At 41.4% G+C, this 22,869-nt stretch overlaps 1 protein-coding gene across 3 annotated transcripts in view; it reads right to left on the minus strand.

Annotated features, from left to right (window-relative positions):
• CDK6 (cyclin dependent kinase 6) overlaps nucleotides 1–22,869 on the minus strand; it is a 98,019-nt gene that overhangs the window by 26,012 nt on the left and 49,138 nt on the right. For all 3 annotated transcript variants that reach the window (XM_028751320.2, XM_028751322.2, XM_077936937.1), the window contains exon 5: nucleotides 2,590–2,699. In XM_028751320.2, coding sequence (XP_028607153.1) covers nucleotides 2,590–2,699 — 110 coding nt within the window. The remainder of the gene's footprint in view (nucleotides 1–2,589; nucleotides 2,700–22,869) is intronic.

The raw sequence follows: 22,869 nt of genomic DNA on the forward strand, positions 1-22,869 counted from the left end.
TTCTGGAGTTTGACCATTTAGCATTAAGAGAACATTAAAATGGCTTTCAAAATGTGGCAAAAGAGCAAGTCCCTCATGCATTGGCCCTCTTGAGAATACGCAGTTCTACAGAAATTCTTTTCCCACCAAAAATGGCTTCAACAGCAGCATACCAAACAGTGGGAAAGTACAGAAGAACAAAGCCACACCTGAAATCCTTTAAATAATGTGTACAATGAGGAGATGAGAAAAAGAAAGTATAAGTCACCATGATAATAAAACAAACAAATTCAGTTTGTTTCAATGTTGACCCAACAGGCAAACTTCCATCCTAAAATAACTAGTCAAAAGCAGCTCACGATAAAGCTAACAGAAGTAAGAGTTGCATTTAAATAGCCACTTCAGAAACAATCCATGGGTGTTTGCAAAACTTCACAGTTTTTTGATACTAAGACTATAATATTGCCAGCTTTTCGTTTTTGTTTTCCTGCAACGTGCCTTTAGAGAAATAACACATCTTAGGCCATAGCTATTGCAAAACTATATAAATACAACAATCCGAGTTGAAAATATTCAATGCGGTACTGTGACAATGTCTGTATATCAAATAGTTAACAATGAAGTTGTAGATTACCAGGGTATGAACGTGGTTGGTAGCTGCCCAGTCAACTGCACTTCTATTTATTTCAACCATTTTCTCCTTGGTTTTAAGACCAGGATTGTAAAACTATTTCTGGAAGCTCCAGAAGATAGCCTATTTTTATCTAACTCTGTTTCACATACAAACATTTGCACTCAAGCCTACTTTGAAATCAGAAAGTTTTACTTTATTTTTTTAAAAAGGAAAGCAGACTATCCCTAAATTAACCTTACAAATGTTGAATCAATTATTGAGTTAATCAGATTGATTCACCAAAAATATTTTGATCAACTAAAGAGGTACCATCAATTAATCAGATAACATATTTTTTTTTTTAAAAATGATGATCATTATTTTTAATATAAAAGCTTTTAAAAAGTACAGATGGCAGCAACCAAGAAACATTTACCCTCCTCTCACTCAAATGAGTGAATGCTCCATTTAAGATGGTACCTGCTGCAGCAAACAATAACAAAAGGATCCCTCCACAAAAATTACAGTTTTATTCACATGCAACATATGGTCAATGATCACCATCACCTGGGAGGTGTTATGTAGCATTTGTGGAAAGGACTTTACTTGTGCTAGACTAAACTGTGCACAGACTTGGCTGGCAGTTGTTTTCAGTGGGCTTAATCCTAGCAGATTTGTAGTAAGAACAGATGAAAGTTTCCCCAATCAGATGCACAGTGTATTTCTTCCACTACAGAGTAATTAAAGAGCCACTATATATTTTTAAAAAGGGAATATTGCCTAATCAAAAGTTGGGGTTTCCAATCAAAAGAGAGCCCTGCCATTTCTTTTTCAAGATATTAAAAATTTTGTTCCATGCGGGGGAAAACGATCTCCTAAAGCCAGTTGTGGCACCTTCAATATTCTTTCTAGAGTTCTACAAAGGTCCCCTTTATCAACATCTCAGCAATCTGGATTTACATATACCAAGAACAAAACAATGGGCAGGAACAATGCTGTAACAGAACGAAAACTTTAAAACAGATCTTCAAAACTCAGGGCTGGAACCAGGTTTGATAGGGCAGTGGGCCCCCCGCTTTGCTGCTGCCACTGCCCACTGCCCCACCTATTCCCCCTGCCACTACCACACGTCTTGCCTCCTCCCCCTCCACTTCAACTTCCCCGCCTTGTTTTGCTGCCATATTTGAGTCAGCTGCAATTGTGTTTTCTCTCCCTCTTCCCTGCCTTGCAGGCATTCTGGGTGAAGCAGCCTGGAGAGTTTCTGTGCCGTGGTCGAGGCTAGAAATGTTTAAGATTAGAAAAAGCTTAGTTCTAACAACCTTTCTAGCCACTGCGGCAAACTACTCTCCTGACCACCTCGCCCAGAATGTCTCACTCTGATAAAACACCCTTTAGCCCTCCTTTATAGACACTAAAGCAAGGCATGGAGCCTCAATGAGCAGGTGGACAGGGAGCAGCAGTAATGAGAACTGGCCAAGTATCATGAGTTACCGTATTTTTCGCTCTATAAGATGCACCAGACGATAAGCACCTAGTTTTTGGAGGAGGTAAACAAGAAACAAATTATTCTGAATCCCAGAAGCCAGAACAGCAAGAGGGATCTGGCTTCTGGGATAGCCTCTTGCTGTTCTGGCTTCTGGGATAGCTGCGCAGCCTGCACTCGCTCCATAAGACGCACACACATTCTCCCTTACTTTTTAGGAGGGAAAAAGTGTATCTTATAGAGTGAAAAATATGGTAAGCTAGTCCACTGCCTGAAACCCTCATGGCTGCATTCACCACCAGCTTCTTTATTTCCAACATGTGCTTGTCAGGTACGGGGCCACAGGCATTGAATATGAGGAAGACAGACATGGCCGTAGCAGCCTAACCCAGCACATCTCTTTACAAATGGGCCTTTACAAATGTAAAGATTTTAAAATGGGATGCCAGCAACAGCTGTGGCAAATCCTTAGCATTTGTCCCACCACGGTTAAAAAAATTAAATCATTTCTTACTTTCGACGGAACATTTCTGCAAATATGCAGCCAACGCTCCAAAGATCGACTGGCGTTGCATAACTGGATTGAAGCAAAACTTCAGGAGCTCTGTACCATAGAGTGACAACCTGCAAAACAAAAAGCAGAGTGGGATTCAGCAAAATGAATATATCTGAAAGAATATGTGTGATAATTACCAGGAGAAGGAAAAGACTCCTTTGCTTTACTGTGCTGGGCTACTGGCTAAAACAAAAATGCATTGCTGGACTGGAGACTTTCAGTGGCTCGTAGCTCTTTCATTTTTATAAGTGCTGAGTTCTAGGTGCTATTTATTTATTTTATATATTTCAAAAAAACATTTATATACTGCTTTATATTGCATGTATCCAAAGCCGTTTACAAATATAAAAACATATAAAACCAGCAAAACAAAACTATACAGTAATTACAAAATTTAAATGAAAATACCATCTGCCACGTGACAGACAAGTTAATATTGGTGAGGACAGACTTGGGTGAACAGATATGTTTTTAGTTTTCTGGGCAGTTAAAATTAAAACAACATTGTTATAAATTTATAAATGGAAAAACTTGGAAATAAAGTTTGTTATGTGAGATATACCAACACTTAAAGCTACTAGGGTGAAAAGGAAACTATTATCGGAGCTTTAGAGAATGTACTGCTAAGATTTAGAAATGAATGCTAAAAGCAGCCTTCTTATTATAATAATGATATGAGCTTTCTGGAAGACTCCTCCTCTCACCCACATCAGCTTAATTTGCTGGTCAGACCCACCTGAAATCAGAATAAACATACAGAACATATATAAAATGGACATGTTGAAGGGATAAATGAGGGGAGTTCAAGGATATTTACACAAGTGGTCAAATTAGTTAAAAGCCCTTTCAGCACTTTGATCTTACAACATCTGTTTTAGGAAGAATTCAATAAATTAAGGGCAAAAGAAAGCTGAGACTGTTGAACTTTTGACATAAATGACCATCTAAACTGGTGTTGCAACAGCAGGATGGTGTAACTATAATCCCATTCACTTTCTGAGCTTGGAAGGTGTTAAATTAGTAATTCTTTAGGATGATTCAAATGACTCTTTCATGCATGAGACTCCTTGGTAAACTTGTGTTAGCTCTCTGAGCAGGCACACAGCCACTGAGCCACAGCATTCAGCTTTTGTCACATGACTGAAGTGGTGTTACACAGTGGCCTATGCCCACAACTGGTTCACACTAGGGATGGGAGAGAAATTCAGCCCAGTTCACTTTTACATGCACACCTACCTAATTTGCCCCCACTCAAACAAAATGCAAACCAAAAGGCAGCCATTCCAAAATTCACACTTCTCCAAATTTTGCAATGTACTTCTCCAGCTTAGCTATGTGTACAAAACCCCATATACTAGGGTTTTATTCCATATAAAAATGCATATATTCATGAAATACAAAATACAAAAATGCATTATACTGTATTAGCAAAATTGCATAAAAATGTGTATCGGGGGGGACGGACACTGAAATGCTGAAGTTCCAAGAGGAATTTTGCTTAAAAGAAATCACAAACTGACGTGGAAATCCGGAGAATTGAACTTCAGACTGGAAAAACAAGAAACTGGGAGGAACCAAAACTGACAGATTTGCTTATCCCTTATGGTTTGCTTATTCCCTTTATTGTTTTCAGGGAAGAAGCAGAAAAAATGGTGGAATGAATGTTATACTAGTTGATGTATCACAAACTTTTGTGGCAGTCATGCTGCACCCCTTTTCTGTGGGAGGAAGTTCACAGTAAGCAGTTACACTTTGAGTACTTTCTTCTTGTTAGCATATACAGTCGTACCTTGGTTGTCGAACGCCTTGGCACTCGTACATTCTGGCTCCTGAACAATCGAAACCCGGAAGTGAGTGTTCCGGTTTTCGAACGTTCTTTGGAAAGCTGAACGTCCGATGCGGCTTCCGCTATTGTTTCCGGCGTGCCTGCACAATTGGGAGTCCATTGGAAGCTGCGCCTTGGTTCCCGAACGTTTTGGAAGTCGAATGGACTTCCGGGACGCATTCCGTTCTAAAACCAAGGTATCACTGTATGTATTTTCGAATGTGCTTCTTTTTAAAGAAAAGGGGGGAAGGTGCAGCTGTGATTTCTGTTTCTACAGTCTTCCCATGTTATTGTCACAACACTCATGTGAGCTACAATCACGTCCCAGTTGTATAGTATTCCATCTATGCAAACAGATTCCATGGGAGGCGTGTGTGTGTCTTGCTACAGAGAGCAGCCATGATAATGTTCACAGTACTGAAGAAGAAAAACACTCAAAAGCAAGTTTGGGGGCCCTCAGGCCCACAAGCTGAGTGTGGCTCTCTAGCAGACTAGGTAGATTCCTGAGAGCTAAATAGGCTCTACCTAGGCACCTCCCCTCTACCTCCTCAGGCCATATTCCCAGAATGCACCACTCACTGGTCCTGTTTCACATCCTCAGTTCTGGCTGGATGGAATGCATCCTTGAACTGTGATAATTTTAAAACAGTTCACAAAACGGGATGTGAACGGAAAAGTTCTGTAGTTTTTCACCAGTGATGTCATGGGCATCAGCCTTAAGATGCCAAAGACATTTGCACACCTTCATTCCACACAGCAATTCCTGTTGCCAGCATGAAACTTTGCGGGGGGGGGGGGGGAGGGGGAGAGCATTTCCCAGAAACCAGTGCTGTAATTTGAATGTCAGGATATGTAATTTCCTTTCTTTTAGAAGCATTACCTGAAAAGAGATAAAACCCCGGAAAGGCCTTGCATTGCAAGCTTGCTCTTCCTTGTATTTTATGTATTTAAATACATGTTATAAGGTGGGTAATGGATTAGAGAAGTGGGGAGGCAAAAATTATTAATTTAGAAATTGCACAAAATTTTTACAGGGAAAGAGCAGGTTGCATTTCAATCATCAGATTTGCCGTGCTTCAGTGTAATTTTTCAGTGTGGAGGGGTCTCTCAGGGTGTGTAATCTGTATGTTAAGAATGGTAAAATGTTTCCGCTTGCCTTCAAGGAACTTGCATGCAAAGAATAACCACAGGATATTTTTCTCACTTAAAAAAACAACCCAAACAACTCTGAGAGATGCAGCGAATCTGCAGTGACTGATTCATGAAGATCATTTCCCTCTGCCTCATCCCTTTTTCACCAGAGAAACCAAATAAATATTTGCGGACATTCCATTCACAGAAACAGATAAGCAGAAATGGAAATTATTCTGAAGGCAGGATATGGTGAGCTCAACACCAGAGCAGAACTTCCTCTTCTGCATTGGTTTTATTTCTATTTTTCACTTACAAAAGTGTTTGCTTAGGTAAGCCAGAAAAGAGGGATGTTTCATCTCTAAAAGAAAACAATGGCATTGCATCATTATGGGTATGTAGAAGTGCCCTTGAGTGCTACGACATGCTGAAGGAAGGACAAACCAGGTCCCCTCCTAAGAATAAGATCTGTTTTTAAATAGTAATATAGTTGTACCTTGGATCTTGAATGGCTTGGCTCCTGAACAAATCGGCTCCCCAACGATCGAAACCCGGAAGTGAGTGTTTTCGAACTATTTTTGGAAGCCGAACGTCCGATGGGGCTTCCGTGGCTTCCAATTGGCTGCAGGAGCTTCCTGCAGCCAATCAAAAGCTGTGCTTTGGTTTTCGAACATTTTGGAAGTGGAACGGACTTCTGGAATGGATTTCGTTCGACTTCCAAGGTATGACTGTACAGACTTAACTATATAGGTAATGCAGAGCCAAATGGCAAGGTTGACAATAGCACAATCATATACCTAGATGCTCAATGGAGCTTATTCCCTAAGTAGGGGTGTTTAGTATAGCAGACTAAAGGTGCAATCTAGTTCTGCTGGAGTCAGTAGAAACTCTCTTATTAGCTTCTTGGGATCTCAGCTGCAATCAAAATGGTTAATCAATTTTTTTCTGTGCCTTCTCTCTGTGGTACGAGTTTGCATTGTAACATAAACCCAAAGCTTTAGGCTTTAACATTACCCAAAACAGAGTGTTGACGTATCTGGTTAGCATGTTTAATTCATCACGATTCCATTTAATTCATGGTTAGATTAGAGAGAGAATAATGCAAAAGTTAGGGACGCGGGTGGCGCTGTGGGTAAAAGCCTCAGCGCCTAGGGCTTTGCCGATCGAAAGGTCGGCGGCTCGAATCCCCACGGCGGGGTGCGCTCCCGCTGCTCGGTCCCAGCGCCTGCCAACCTAGCAGTTTGAAAGCACCCCCGGGTGCAAGTAGATAAATAGGGACCGCTTACCAGCGGGAAGGTAAACGGCGTTCCGTGTGCTGCGCTGGCTCGCCAGATGCAGCTTTGTCACGCTGGCCACGTGACCCGGAAGTGTCTCCGGACAGCACTGGCCCCCGGCCTCTTAAGTGAGATGGGCGCACAACCCCAGAGTCTGTCAAGACTGGCCCGTACGGGCAGGGGTACCTTTACCTTTACCTTTAATGCAAAAGTGTGACACCAGGCATTTGGCACTGAAAAGAGTATTTGGGGAATACCTCCATTTAATGTACGGCAATTTCATATATCACAAACATAAAAAATAAAAGCAAATCAAAAGGATTTCCACATACAGTTATCCAGTTGTTCCACAACTGCTAATCAACAACTGATCTACCAAATCATGATCATGGTGCTGATAACACCAAGGTTGCAGGTCTGATCCTGTATGGGACAGCTGCATATTCCTGCCCTGCAGAGGTTTGGACTAGATGATTCTAAGTGTCCCTTCCAACTCTGCAATTCTATAATTCTTTATGATTCCTCTATGATGCAATTATCTTGCTGGTTTTTTTAACAAATGAAAGGGCTCTATACAAAGAATAAGACCAAAACAAAGAACAGAGGCGTGGATTCTTTCTTGGTTTACGCTTCTTCCTTCACTGATGTGTTTGTTAATGCTGTACCTGATTTCATGTTATGAGAAGATAGCCAGCACTGTAAGACTTTGTACGCTCAAAAGGAACATTTTGTGTCTTGTCAACTGCTCTTGACCTTTAGGGAGGATAGTGCATTCATGCAGTTAGTCTATATGGTTCGGGGCTCTTTGAAGAATGAATTCATTCATAAAGATAGCCTTGTACATAAAGTAGACTCTAGTCCAATGCTGTGCCTGCAGGGAACCTGTGGCTCTTCAGATGTTGTAGGATTAAAGGTCTCATCAGCCTAGTCAGTATGCCCAATGGTCAATGATAATAGTGGGTGGGGGCACATCAGCATCAATAGACACCTGGCATCTTGCTAATCTCAAGTTCAATTATACTTCTACTTGAGAAAAGATAATTTGCAAGGGTTTGTAAGACAGCAATCCTAAACATTCTTACTAGGGGGAAAGTACCATTAAACTCAGCAGTATTTATCTGAACAACTATGTTCAGATTTTCACTAATAAGACTAAAATTACTATACTTGACAGTTTGCTTTTCTCACCTCTCTGGGATATGGAAAACCTGTATATTTCCCTAACTGTTCCTTGCACCATCTTCACCACAGCAACTAAGTTCTAGGACTTTTTAACAAAACTAAAATAATTGTTTCTGAACTTGGTAACTTTCACTTCAAACAATGTTATTAGAAAGGAAACCATATTTTCTAATTATTAGTTTGTGAAGGCAATCCCACCCCTGACACTACTTTTGATTCTATGGGGCATAAATTACTTTTACGGTTCAGTGTGTGTGAATTATTTTTTCAACTGTATTTTCTTATTGTCTTCCACAGCACTTCCAATTTAATAAGCACAGTTTTATGTGCTGCATTAGAACATCTGAATCTTGAAAAGGAAAGAAAAATTGAACAGCTATGAGAGTTAAATATAAGAACTGTTTGTTTCCTTTGATGGTTTAACCAAAACACTAATCAGAACTTTATGCTATATTTCTAGGAAGAACCACATCCCTAGAATGTTGGTGCTGTTCTAAAGCATTTCTAGGTATCTCAATGCACATGAACATGTGTATATATAAACACTAGCGGAAGGCACTTCATCTCGATATAGTGATTTTTTTCATCAAGTCTCATGCATTACGCATGTGTATGCAATTGTTACTAGACAGAACTGCAGTTTAAATTTTCTAACCAAGCCCTGATTACATAAGTAAGACTACCAGTATATTTCATTTCTCATTTATAGAAAATCTAACCATTTTTAATAGGAATGGATATATATATATATATATATATATATATATACCTGTACCCGTGAAAATCTACGAAAGCATATATATATATATATATATATATATATATATATATATATATATATGTGAGAAAGCCCATTAAGCAACTATATATAGTTCATTCACGTTTCTTTCTTTTCTGTGGTGTGGAATTACCATGATAACTCTTCGTAGCAGAGAGGTTACTTCTTGAGGTCTTCGTGAGAAAGGGCACCCTACGGGAAATTTGAGGGGAGAAGTATGCATTCAAATAGCTTTCACAGTTTACTCTGCATGAGGCAAGTATATTTACCTTGGCATTCCTTGCAATCAGTGGTATGCGGTGCAATGGATAGTATTAGGTTAGTAATACGGACTTCATCTAGATGATGAACTGGTGCAGGTCACAATATAGTGAAGTTGGGGGTGGCCAGATGCAAAACAGGAGACGGCATTCCCTATTTTACACAAGTAGCCAAGGGCAGGTGCCCTGCTCTATTTTTGCATCTGGCCACCCTAAAGCCCACATGGCACTGGTCACCAAAGATTTCTCTTGCTAGAACCAAGAGCGAGCAAGCAGATAGGATCAAGTACACTGGTTGGCCAAAGCATAGCTAGGCCTCACTTTCTCATGTTTATTCTTGACCACACAAGCTTCATTTCTGAGGGATCCCATCTCTGTTGCCTTTTCAGCACATACTGAAGACAGGACTTTTAAAATAGACATGTTCTGCATTGAAATTGTTGTTAGATGTTTGATCGCTTGTGTGTTTGATGCCATGTGCTCCTTTGGAAGGAAAGGCAGGATATAAATCTAATCAAATTTAATCACCATCTTCTGCATCTTCAGCTAGATTTTCATTTTCTTTTAAAAAAAACCCATACTCTCGTGCTTTAACAGTAGACTGATCTACAGACATTGGTAGATGATAATGCATTCTATCTAAAGCCACAGAAGCAGGCCAACACATTTATTTCTGGTCCGCTGTCAAGCCTATCTGAAGCTGTAACACCCACAGCCAACTGTTAGATACCACATACTAATTCCAAGCATGCCTTAGAGACCTTATTGGTTGATCTTCTAAGTATTTTGGAAAGTGGTTTGTCTGTCTGTCCATCCAGATGCTTCTTGAGATATTATCAGCATATGTGGCATGACAGTTCCCAAGAAGGAAGAGTTGGTTTTGCCTATGTTTGAATACTGTTTAACACCATTTTGAATCAAGATGATAGACCTAAAAGTTCCAAACTGAACCAACAGTCGCCAAATTTAGCAGAATGGTTCCCAAGATTGAGAAGCACAACTGAGGAGTCATGCACAGCCATATAAACTATCAAACCACACTATTCATTTACAAACAAACAAGTTTTAAAATTAACAGATCAACAAAGACAATGAACAAATTATGAGGGAAAAGTTGGAATCCTAAAATTTAAAAACCCACAAGCTTCACTTCCTGACTCCCCAAATTTTAGTCAAATCATAGCTTCCCTCTAGTCTTTTAAAAACAGTAACAGACAAAAATTGGATTAAATTAGTTTTAATTTGGCATTGATGTGCTATAAATTTGGAAAATGAATAAAAATTAATTGGCAAAAAAGTAAAAACAGTAACAGAAAGTAAGGGGCCAGGCCGCATCTGGCCTTCCTTCTAATTAAAATCCTGAAGAAATTTCCCATCACAGCTTCTGATATGTCTAAAATTCAAGTTGCAACCATTGTACTTGAAATTAAAACCTGTTTAGCTACGTCCGGAGCAGGCTTGTTTATTATGCATTTCGGAAAAGCACCTTCTCTTCACATGCTGAAGGGTCAATGACAAAAAGGCAATGCCAAAGAATGTTCAAGGTAATAAGCGCTTTCATGTTTCTAGTTCTCATGTCCGAGAGCATAACATCCAGCTAAAGGGCAGCAAGATAAGAATGATATTGCTAGTTACTAACAAACACCAGATAAAAAGGGCTCTTATGGCTACTGATAAAGTGACAGCATTCTACACATTCCTCCAAGTTGAGGAAGTTTTCGAGAAAGGCAGCTATGTTACATGCGAAGCACCACGAAACAAGCCTATCTCTGTGCTTTCAAATTCCAGCATAGCGATGGCACATTTCTCTCCCTTTCCCCCACAACCCCATCTCTTCCCCTGGAACAGAAGTGTTCTCGGGACATGCAGAAATAACTCTGGTGTGTTGCAGTTTCCACTAAAACCTGTAACCATGTAGGACAGAGGAGTTCTTTAGAGCGCCCTGGCTGCAAGCCAATGTTTACAATCCCCTGGGTGGGAAATGCAGGGTCAAAGGCTCTCGATGGCAGGCTCCACAAGCCTTTGCTGTTGCCGCCAATGACCTTCTGCCTCTGTTTTCAAAGTAGCTCCCTTGTTAACCCTTTGGAGACTGTGGGCACAAGAGCTTTAGGAAGGAAATGCCTTCCCGCGGAATCACAGTTGCCCCCTTCCGGGCATAAACCTGTCAGGCTGTGGCAGCCGTGGAATGCTGGGATAAGAGTAGACTCCCAGCAGACTATCAGGGTCACAGGAGAGAGCTCCCTTTCTCTCCTCCCAAAAGGTCACTCAAGCCAGAGGTAGACGGGCAACACACTCCCTCTTTCCCCCCCTCTGTTTGCCACAAAGCGTGAAGGTTCTCCCAAGAGCAAACAATGGACTTTAGATTACAGGGTTGTGAAACAGCATACTGAGTCTGCAGGAGAGAAGGAAGCATCCAATTTAGGAAGAAATGCTTTCTTCCTGCCTAGCCAATGAGCACTGCTGGAACTGGTGGTGGTGATTCCTCCTCCTGGCATATTCTCACTAAAGGAATTGGTCTTGAAATTAAAGACAGACTGAAGCAAAAAGGGAGGATTCAACACAGAGAGGAGTTAGGTGCACCTCACAGATTTCAGTTTCTCCTTTTTTGGATAAGCAAAGCAGAGCAAACAAGTCACCCTTCTATTCCCAGTTTGCCTTACACATCTGCTGATTGCTTTCCTCAAACGTTTACGAAATTTTACTTGCTAACCAAACTTGATGCATGTTCTGCAACCTTTCCCAACTACAAAACTTGATGGGCACATTAATTTATAAAGCAATCTAACTTCTACAGCCTCCATGCTGTGGCTTCCTCCCACACCTGCCCAGCCCCTACAATCCCCCTGCATGTACGGCTGCAAGGGTTGCCAATGTTTGGCTGCAGTGAGTTTTCCTAAAATTTAAACTTCCAAGCCAGCTATAGCTTCACCTGTTAGATGCCTGCCTGCCATGCTGCTCTTAAAGATATTTGAAGCCCTGCAAGGAAAAGACTGGCAGTCTTTACCCCTGCTTGGCTCTTCCCCCTTCCCAACTTCTACCGCACACTTTCCCAATGGTGTTTCATCATTCAAGGTTAGCATAGGAGTATGAAAGGAAGAAATGAAACGAAATGAAAGGCTTAGCAGGCAAGCACTTGCAAAAACAGCCGTTCCTTGCAGCAATCTAGATGGGACAGGACCAATACCTTGTGATACTTGTTTGTGATTTCAACCACCCAAGTAAGTAACATCTCATAATCACGAAGCCCACTTTTCCAAAATGTTTTGCCCATTACCTTTCCTTGGTGACAGCCAGAGTTTTGTTACGGAGGTTGCTGGCTAAATGCTCAGGTGGCTGATGTTTCTTCAGTGGGAGCTGATATGGAAAGAGAGCCGGTGAGGTGTAGAAGTCAGAGTGTGGACTAGGACCTGAGAGACCAGAGTTCAAATCCCCGCTCAACCATGAAGCTCATTGGGTAGTCCTGGGCCTGTCACAGTCTCTCAGACTAACCTACCCCAAAGGGTTGCTGTGAGGATAAAATGGAGGGGCGGAGGAGGACCATACATTCCACCTTAAGCTCCCTGGAGGAAATGTGGGCTATTAATATAATAATAAACAAAATAACCAGAAATGACTCAGGAGCATCGGAAGCGTTTCACAGAGCGGACAATGAGCTGACCTCATCTTTGCATATTATGTTCCTGTTTTCTCTTCCTTCTCCCTGCTTTATTTTGTACAAGCCTTTTGGACTGTAAGTAATTCTATATTTTTTTCTTTTCTTTTTTCTAAATTTTATGTACACTGCAATGTTAAGCGTTTTAACATTTTACAATTAGGGTTTAGGAAAATACCCACAATCCTGAGAGAGAAAATCAGAAGACCTGACAGCTCTGATTTGGGCAAACTATCATCTAAGGTGTCTGAACTGGGTGCCATAGACCAGAAAAGGCTGGCAGAGCAATCCTATACAGTAAGCCCCTCTCAATATAGAAAGACTTAAAAAAAAGGTAAAGGACCGCTGACAGTTAAGTCCAATCACAAACAACTCTGGGGTTGCAGCGCTCATCTCGCTTTACTGGCCGAGGGAGCTGACATTTGTCCACAGACAGTTTTTCTGGGTCATGTGGCCAGCATGACTAAGCCGCTTCTGGTGAAACCAGAGCAGTGCACGGAAACACCGTTTACCTTCCTGCCGGAGCGGTACCTATTTATCTACTTACTTGTGAGCAAACCTGCGTAGATTTTCACTGCTACTATGATGGAAAGAGGAAACTACAGGCACTCAAGGAATGTAGGAACGTAAGAAGCTGTCGTTTATATGGAGTCAGACCATTAGATCCATCCCTGCTCAGTATTGTCTACACAGACAGGCAGCTGCTCTCCAGGGTTTCAGACGGGAATCTCTCCCACTTCTACCTGGTAGATGCTGTAACCTAGGACTTTCTAAATGCAAGGCAGATGCTCCACCACTAAGCTACAAACATTCTCCAACAGTGGTTCTTAAAAGGCAGCCCCCTACGCAGCATGGCAAGCAGAATGAAAAGGAGGGGGCTCTCAAAAAGCAGTATGTGTTACAGTATGGGAGTCTCCCATTCAAAGGGCGGAGTTTGCAACCATTATACAGGGATGCTGAAGCTCCTTGGCAATGCCGAAAGCAGCTCCTTGGATCCTAGCCTGACTTCTGAGGGCCGGATACTCCTGGAGGCTACTAAATCTGGCAACTTTAACATGCAGTCCGAGGCGTAGGTCGATGACGTCTTTACGCCTACGCATTTTATATGGTACCCTTAAGACTCTTAACCTTTGGTTTCTGTTCTTTCAATTTCTCTGGGGTTTGTTTGTTTTTTGCAGTTTAACAGCGTATTTCGAATTAGTTGTTGTGGTTTCCTTCAGCGTCTTCCCCACAACAACAGCAAATCATTTTGGCTCCCAGTTTTCTTGCTATGATTACTGCCAGGGGTGGTGGTGATAGGGCTATTGTGAATAATCACTCAGCATACTGTAAAACTCCCCTGTTTAACAAAGAGTCAATTGCTTAATGATTAGGAATAAAGAACAGAACAGAAAAGGTTATATCAGTTTCTTCACTTCCTATTTTTATCCCAAGCAACTATGTTAAGTCACTGGTCTTTTCATTACATCAGCTAGCTCTAAATTCTTTCACTTCATTGATGGGTTTTAAAAAGGCAGCATTCATTGCATCTGTGTGTCCCCTAAAGGCAGCTGTTGCTGTGAAGTCTTGCATTTTTTTGCATCTGCCCCCAACCCTTAATATTACACAAATATCAAAACACTCCAAGCAGCTCCAGGTGTCCCTTTACCAAATTTTTCATGTGCCACAGACGGTCTTTTATCGATTGCAACAAAATCTATCTATCTCTATATATACATGCAGCTAACAACTGATGTGCTCCATACACAGCATATAGTTAACACTGCACAACTGAAGCCAAAATATACACAGCTAAAAGGAATGTTACAGGGGGCCTCTCTCTTACCGAACAAAGCAGTCTCAGTTTGGCTCTTTTTCTCTAGCACTACCACATCCGCACATCGTTAGCTGGAAAATTCCAGATATATGCTGTAATTTTTTGTGCTCCCCCCCTGCTCTTCAATGTCCAGATGCCATTACCCCACCCCTCCCCTCCCCTCCTTCCTTATCTGTCCCTGCTAGTTTGGTTCTTTGCCAGCTGTGGTCAACAATTAATACAACCAAAGTTTTTGGGGGGGTGGGTGGGGGGTGTAGAGAGGTGGAAATAGAGAACACCCCTTGGCAACTGGCACGGCCTCACAGGAAATACCAAATAAAAACTTTTATTATGTATTGTTTAACCATTTTGTTTGCCTGTAGGCCACCCTGCTATTGGTGCAATTTAGCAAAGCATGCTCCGTCTGGATGAGCTGCGCGCAGACTCTTTGTTTCCAGAATCTGTCACGCACAATCATTGCTTCAGCATGTGGCCTACTAAAGAAAGCGGAGAAGCAGCATGGCAGGCCTCCAGCCCCCCGAGTTCCTTTTCATTAGCCAACTAGTGACCAAATGTTAAAACGGATGAGTAACCTTTTAATATTCATGTAATTAATTTACTTTCCTCCCTTTAATTATGGAAGTCCTGACATGAAAAGCCATGGGGGGAAAGCACCAGCAGCAAAGGACCAGAGGGGAGGGGACTGAGGGAGCTCTCTCTGCACCCCTCCCCACCCTGCACCTCCATCCGCTCTCTCTTTGGGATACGGAATGGACCACAGATTGCCATTATGCATGGCTGCAAGCAGAGCTAAACAGTAGGGGAAATTCCAGGGCTTATAAATATGTCTGTAACATTCTCTTGAATGTATTAATTAGTCTGGTATTTTAAATAGATTCCCCACCCCTCCCCCCATGTTTCCCCTCCCCCATGCTCCAGATATAATAGCAATGGGAGATTAAAAACTCTTTTCATCAACATGCAATTACAACATATACTTCCTCTTCTTAATCAGCCGGCTAATCTACTGACGCATACAGCCATTCCCTCTCCCCCAGGATCCAACAACAAACCAGGCTCACTCTTCATTCGCTTCACTTGCTACCAAGCTATGACTGATGTGTAAAACCAGTTAGTATGACAATCCCACGCCATTTTCTGGACACTTGAGCAATTGCCGTAGTTTCCAAATCCCCCACTGTTAAGGCCATGCAATATGGGCATAACGCTAGTAGTATTACTACAAAATATACGTATAAAGTTTGTTCTTGGCTTACTGAATGTGGCTAGTTTGAAGGAAACAAATCACAAGCCTAGGTTTAGGCAACATGACAAGCCAGACCATTACACATTTCCTGGTAGCAGAGGGAGCAGTGGTGGTCCAATATTTCAGTAACATCCACCACCAGCCCGCTGCTTGCTCACATTAAACCATGGTTTATTTTAACTATGCTTTAATGTGACATGCAAACCAGGTCAGAGTAACTAGTATTATTTTATTAGTCCCATTTTGTTTTTGTCTCTCCCTGCCCTACCTGGAGATGCCAGGGATTGAACCTGAAACCTTTTGCATGCGAGGCAAACACTCTACCACTCAGCTACAGCCCTTCCCACTCTCTGTGCCATCTTATGTAGTTCATATATTTCAGATACATCAAAAGCACCAGAATTGTTCATGCAATGAACAGAAATCTGGGATCTAAATCACAGAGCTAAAAGAAGACCCCGTATTTCACACATGCACGGAAAGGGGATGGGAATGCAGCAACATCAATGTAAAAGACAGGAGCAAAGTGCACAAACAATGGAAATTTTTTCACGGGTTCCCACTTGTCTTTACCTATTAGGAATGTCTTGTGGTTGGCTTTAAAAAAAAATCATTGAGATGGAAAAGTTCCTTGTTGGACACCTACCTTCAGTAATGCGTAGAACAAAGGTATGTCATCTGTGACATTAATTGCTAATCCAGGCTATAATATTTCACATATTCACTGGGAAAGAATTTCAGCTATGCAGTAAACCAAGCAGCAGGGATATAAAAAGAAAATCGAATGCCTTATGATCAATTAGGAAACTGAATACACCCCCCCCACACACACCTAGGCTAAGGGAACCTGGATGCCAAAGAGAGATCCAAGGAGACAAAACATTTAAATTTAGGGCTACCATGGCAAATCAATACTCCATTCCTTCTCCTCTTGTGCCTGTGATTATTAAGGTTTTCCTTTTAAAACTGCACCACTTCCTCCTCTCTTCTGAGAGGCCAAATGCTCTGTATATTCAAATCTATGCCTAAGCACTGGTGCAGTTATGGAGGTCAGGCTACGCATATGTAAACGTCATTTGTAGTGATTTCAACAACAACAAAAAATCAGTGGGAACTTTCCTAGATCTCAATCCAGCTGGTGATATCCCTATGTAGAAAGATGATTCTACAATCTGATTAGTTTAAATCAGAAATAGCAAAGGGCCTTGTAGGGGAAAGCACTCTAGTCGCCGGGATCTGAACGCATTGGGGAGTTGAGGTAAGATGTCCATATCCAGTCGAAGTCAAATGATGACTATGGCTGTCCAACAGTAACCCAAATCACATTTAGAAAGGATGGGAAAGGCAAGAACAGCTATTGGTTTGCAGTCTTCTACTGTGCTTGTAGCTTTCAGAAAGTTACTCCATTGAGAATGGTTGCAAATATACAATCTGTTCAATGCTAAGCTTGCTTGGTGAGGCAGGTTTGCTTGCTCTTGGCAACTATGCCAACCTTTGTATGGTAAATGCTGGTGTTACAAAATGAAAGGCAATTCAGGAAGCTCAGATAAAGTTCAGGTAATGTTTACACTGGTTATAAAAATCTGGAAACAATGCAGAGATTCAAAAGAAGCATTCTTTGCTGCTGTTTCTGTTTTGTTTTGTTTTAATACGGCCTTTAAACTTGGCCAAAGGTAAACTCTACCCTAACTCTTGACTTGTACTGAGCTGAAACCATCTTATGTTAATATACCACAGTTCGCTTTCTTGACTAAAAGACCAACAATAAAAAAATTATTTAAATATATTAGGAACAGGAAACCGGCTAAGGGAGGCAGTTGGCCCTTTGGACAACAAGGGAGTCAAAGGTGTCCAAAAGGGGGGAAAGGAGACTGAAGAGAAGCTGAATGAATCCTTTGTGTCTGTCTTCAATGTAGAAGATGTAGGGTGGAAGTTTAATGTGAATTAACATATTCATTAGGGGAAATAACTATTTATCAAAGTATTCAGTATATATTTTATTTTCTCACTCTTTTGATATTTAGAATGTTTACTTAGGAAGATCCATTCAGGATAATTGTCTGAAATAGTAAATTAATTTCTGCAGATTCTTGCATCATATGACTCCTAATCTATACAGCTGAAGGGCTTTGGGGTGTCTCAGAGTTCTGATGCTAGTGCTGCAAAACGAAGTAGATCTGTATTTTTCTAAGAACTTCTGAATACCACAGCTTCAGTGAGAGAGCATACATTTTGCAGGTTCAATCCCTGGTATCTCTAGGTAGGGATGGGGAAGACTCCTGCCTGAACCACCTCTACAGCACTGTACTCTGACTTGAAATAAGGCTGCTTCCTATGGTCCGGATTCTCGTATTTTTATTTATTTATTACATTTTCATACTGCCCTATGCACGTAGACCTCAGGGCAGTTCACAACATAAAATATAAAAAAAACAAAATGCATAATAAAAATAAGAACAGAAACAAACCAATGATCCCCCTTCCACAGCACATTTAAAAGGGCATTGGATGTCAATCAGCCAAAGACCTGGTTAAAGAGGAACGTTTTTGCCTGGCGCCTAAAGGTGTATAATGAAGGCCAGTGGAACTTCCTTGGGGAGAGCATTCCACAAAAGGGGGTGGAAAAAATTATTATTATTATTATTATTATTATTATTAATTTTCGATTTCTATTTCCAAATATAAATATAAATCACGTCTCTCAAACGTGATTATATCAAGACAATAATGCTATATATGGCTTTTTAATTCCACACTTTTGATGTGAAACATTTAGCTTTACACAGTGCGCAGGACTCTCCAAAGCCTTCCCACTCCTAATGGCATTAATTGCAAACTGAGCTTTCTTTCACAGTCTAGTAGAAACTAGCTTTCTGGAACTAGGATCTGTACAGACTTTGGTCCATTTAACAAGGTCAGACTGTTTATTCTCGACCAAATTCTTTCCCACTGTAAAAAGGTACTTTTAAATGCCACATTCCATAGCCAGTGCCAGTAAGTCACTGAAGCATATTTTCCCACAAGAACTGATACGATGGATGGGACTCTACTTATTTAAAATTTCTACCGTTCGAATTACATAAGGTAAAGATAGCTTGTAATGAAACAAATTGTTTAACACTATCCAGGCCTTTGTTGCATTGAAGTTTCAGATTGGGTATTCGTTAACCATAGCAGTGCCATACAAATATAGCAAATGGTACAGTATATGTTCAGTAAAGGAGAGTGAAGTCACACATGAGATGAAAAATACAGTTGAATAGACATATATTAACTATATATGTTAATATATGAACTCTACTGCTGATTATATGAACGTGATTGTATACTGCTGATCTTAGGAATCTGAGAAGCCTCCAAATATAACTGGACTCAGCTGTCCCAGCCAGCATGACCACTGATCAGGGATGTTAAATAGTTTTAGTCCAGCAACATCTGGAGGGCCATAGCTTCTCTGATTTATTAATAAGAGTAAACATGTAGAATATGTAGATGGTTCAGCGTATGGCCTGAAGGCACGTGAGGCCACCACCCTGTTGAAGCTATGCAAGACAGGGTCTGGTCAGTATTCGGATAGGTTAAGAACCTGGGAACCACATACACCCCCCCCCACCGAGTTCCACAATGGAAGAAAGGCACAATATGAATGTATAAAAATAAATAAATAAAAGGCTATCCCTTTGGCGCTGTGGGTAAAAGCCTCAGCGCCTAGGGCTTGCCGATCGAAAGGTCGGCGGTTCGAATCCCCGTGGCGGGGTGCGCTCCCGTTGTTCGGTCCCAGCGCCTGCCAACCTAGCAGTTCGAAAGCACTCTTGGGTGCAAGTAGATAAATAGGGACCGCTTACTAGCGGGAAGGTAAACGGCGTTTCCTTGTGCAGCTCTGGCTCGCCAGAGCAGCGATGTCACGCTGGCCACGTGACCCGGAAGTGTCTCCGGACAGCGCTGGCCCCCGGCCTCTTGAGTGAGATGGGCGCACAACCCTAGAGTCTGTCAAGACTGGCCCGTACGGGCAGGGGTACCTTTACCTTTTACCTTTAATTATGTTGGTGACCCTTTCTGGCAGGGTACTTGTTCCATGACAGGCTGACTGAGGCTGATGTCAGTTGTAGTTCAACAATATCAGGAGTCCCAAAGGCTCCCCATTCTTGGAATAAAATAGCATGTAAACCAAACTGTCATTGAAACAAACGTCTGATTATATCAACATTGTGGCTTTAGATAAACTGGGTAAACTGGGCTTTACCTCCCCCCCCCCCCCAAATAAATTACTTAGCTCACTGCATTCATTGCAATTTTTGGTGCCATTTCTACTATACCCCCGAATGAAGCAACCTATCATGTCCATTTGCACCATATCAAGTCAAGCCATCGGTCTATCCTGTGTAGCACAATCAAATCCAATTGGCAGAAGCTCTCCAAAGATTTGAACAGTTCCCGCCTCTTCTAATCAAAGCTTTCCCAAGAGCCAGCACCAACACTTGCAGAACAGTTTAACTCCACATGACACTGAATACTTGTCCCCACTGTTCTGCTTCTGAGAACAAGCCCAGATGTTCAACATAGGACTATCAATTGCTCCGATTTCCTAGCTCCGGGACTGGTATTCTCTACATAAACATGTGTCGATTTATTCTGAGGCTTCCATTCATTTATCAGAGGAAGCATCAAGGGATTACAAATGACAGAAATATGCCCAGAAGGTTTACCTGCCAAAAGAATGCTTTACTATTTGGGAAGTAATCATTGCAGCTAAAATACTTTGAAGTTATCGGTTTGCAGCACCCAGTCAACTAGGCTGGATCAGTTCTTTATGCTGCCTTACTTTCACGGCTCTTTCTGTTCCACTAGAGGAGTTCCTTTGTAGTCAGAGAATGAGGATGTATCTTGGGAAAGAACTGATACTTCAAGAAATAATTCTTTATCTGGCCTCAATATACTGCACCGCTGTAGGAAATGACAGAGAGTTCACATGTCGACTGATCATAATGATAACCCTGACAGGGGACTTTCTATAACTTCATTATGTGCACAGCTCCTAGAACATGAGGTACCCAGTCCTGTATAGAAACATCTGTTAAGTGACTCCCAAATTGTTCGCTCTCAAGGTGAAGAACAGAAGCGAAGACTCTAAACTCTGGGGAGAAGAGTTTAGGTTAAACATTAGGAAGAGCTTCCTGATGATTTAGATAAGCTCAGCAATGTGAAGTCATTTTCTTTGGACAGTTTGGACAGATATCTGCAAGGGAACCATTAGCTGGAAAATGATAATGATTTAGAGCAGGAGGTTGGACTAGATGACCTATTAGGTGCTACCTACAGTTCTATTATATCAGTGTTTCCCAAACTTGGGTCTCCAACTGCTTTTGGACTACAACTCCCATCATCCTTAGCTAGCAAGACCAGTGGTCAGGGATGATGGGGATTGTAGTCCAAAAAAAGCTGCAGGCCCAAGGTTAGGAAACACTGTACTATACTATGAATGGAGATTGTAGGCATCGGCTGTCTCAATGTGCAACTAAACCACAGGATCCATGTGGCACACAGGAGCCCTCGTAAGGTTTGGAGCAGTGTCAGCAGTGTAATGTTCTATATCATTGTTCCCAACTGCTGTTGGAAGTCTGGATGCAAGTCAGCTGGCTGAGAGAGGTTTGCATGGGTTAAGAGAGATAAGATTTCCAGCTTCCTATCTCTGTACCTTTATCTCTATGCAGACCACTTTAGCTCTTTGATGACCAGCAAGTCTTAGGTTGCATCCTGTTTACAATTTCCTGCTCCTCCTCACACTCTTTCTCTGGACCTTGAGGCAAGCGGTCAGTTTGGATTTGTCTTCTGAGAATAAAGGGATAAGCATAGCTTTCTTCATTTCTCCAACCAGATAGGCAGCTAGGACTACAGAATGCTTTCCTATCAAGAGTGTACTTCCTTTAGTAAACATAAGCTTTCTTATTTTATACCAAAGCCTTAGTCTGAATACCTTTCAACTAAAGGTATGCTCCAGGCAAGGGTTCATTTAACTAAAGTCAACTTCTGCTGCAGCAGACAAACTCCACATGCCAACATATATACCTGGACCTGACCTTGTTTATTTAAGAAGCAGAATGTAGCTATAAGCTAGGGGTATTCTTTATCATTTGCATATAGTGTTAAGGCCACTTCTGTAATAAGACCCTGCCATATGGGATGTCCAGGAAGAACTGTAGCTCAGTGATGAAGCATCTCCTTTGCATGCATGAGGTAGGGTGAGGAGAGACTCCCAGTTTGAAATCCAGGAGAGCCACTGCCAATGAGTTAGATGGGCTAATGGTGTGACTCAGTATAGGGCAGCTTTCATATGTTCCTTTGCGCCTCTGGAGCAGCCCTTTAAGATTACTAGGAAGCTTAAGCTTCAGATCTGCTACAAATTCTCTTGCACATTTTAGAACTGTAAGGTTTGCTTGAGAGGCAGGCGGGTTTTTTTGCTCATGCTTGGAGAGCACAATCTTTTTTAAAAAACTGAAAATGGGACACATAGTGGACCGTTTTTATTTTTAAATTCTTGTTTGACTAATATGATGACCCAAATATCACTACAAGACCAAGGAAATAATATCTGATCATCTCATATTTTTCCTACTCCAATGCCATAAACAAATGGCAATTAATTGATGCACAACCAGGTTACAAATAGTCATGTAAACAAGCTCATGGTGCCATATTTTATTTTTCTCCCTCTTGTGAACTCTACTCACATTGCCTGCTGAGCAAAGCAGCAACTGCTACATTATCTTTTAAGAAACTCGCAGACCTCCTTCTAAGCACTATCAAGATGTGATTCAGAAGGGGAGGAAAAATGCCAACTGTACTATACCTCCTGTGTAATGTGCAGTCACTGCATATTAAAACAGTTTAATGAAGTAGGAAAAGATTAAAAAAAGCATAATATTCAGGCAAATCCACCTTTGTATATCGTCTTGGAATGTCAATCAGGCTTTGATTCTTTGTACACTGGACTTTTCATGAACTTACTTCCACGGAAACAAGTACAGGACTGAGCAGTCAGATTCAGCAATTTGTAGGAATAATTTACCACCCTGC

Source organism: Podarcis muralis, chromosome 12, assembly GCF_964188315.1.
Source record: "Podarcis muralis chromosome 12, rPodMur119.hap1.1, whole genome shotgun sequence".
NCBI classification, from domain to species: Eukaryota; Metazoa; Chordata; class Lepidosauria; order Squamata; family Lacertidae; genus Podarcis; species Podarcis muralis.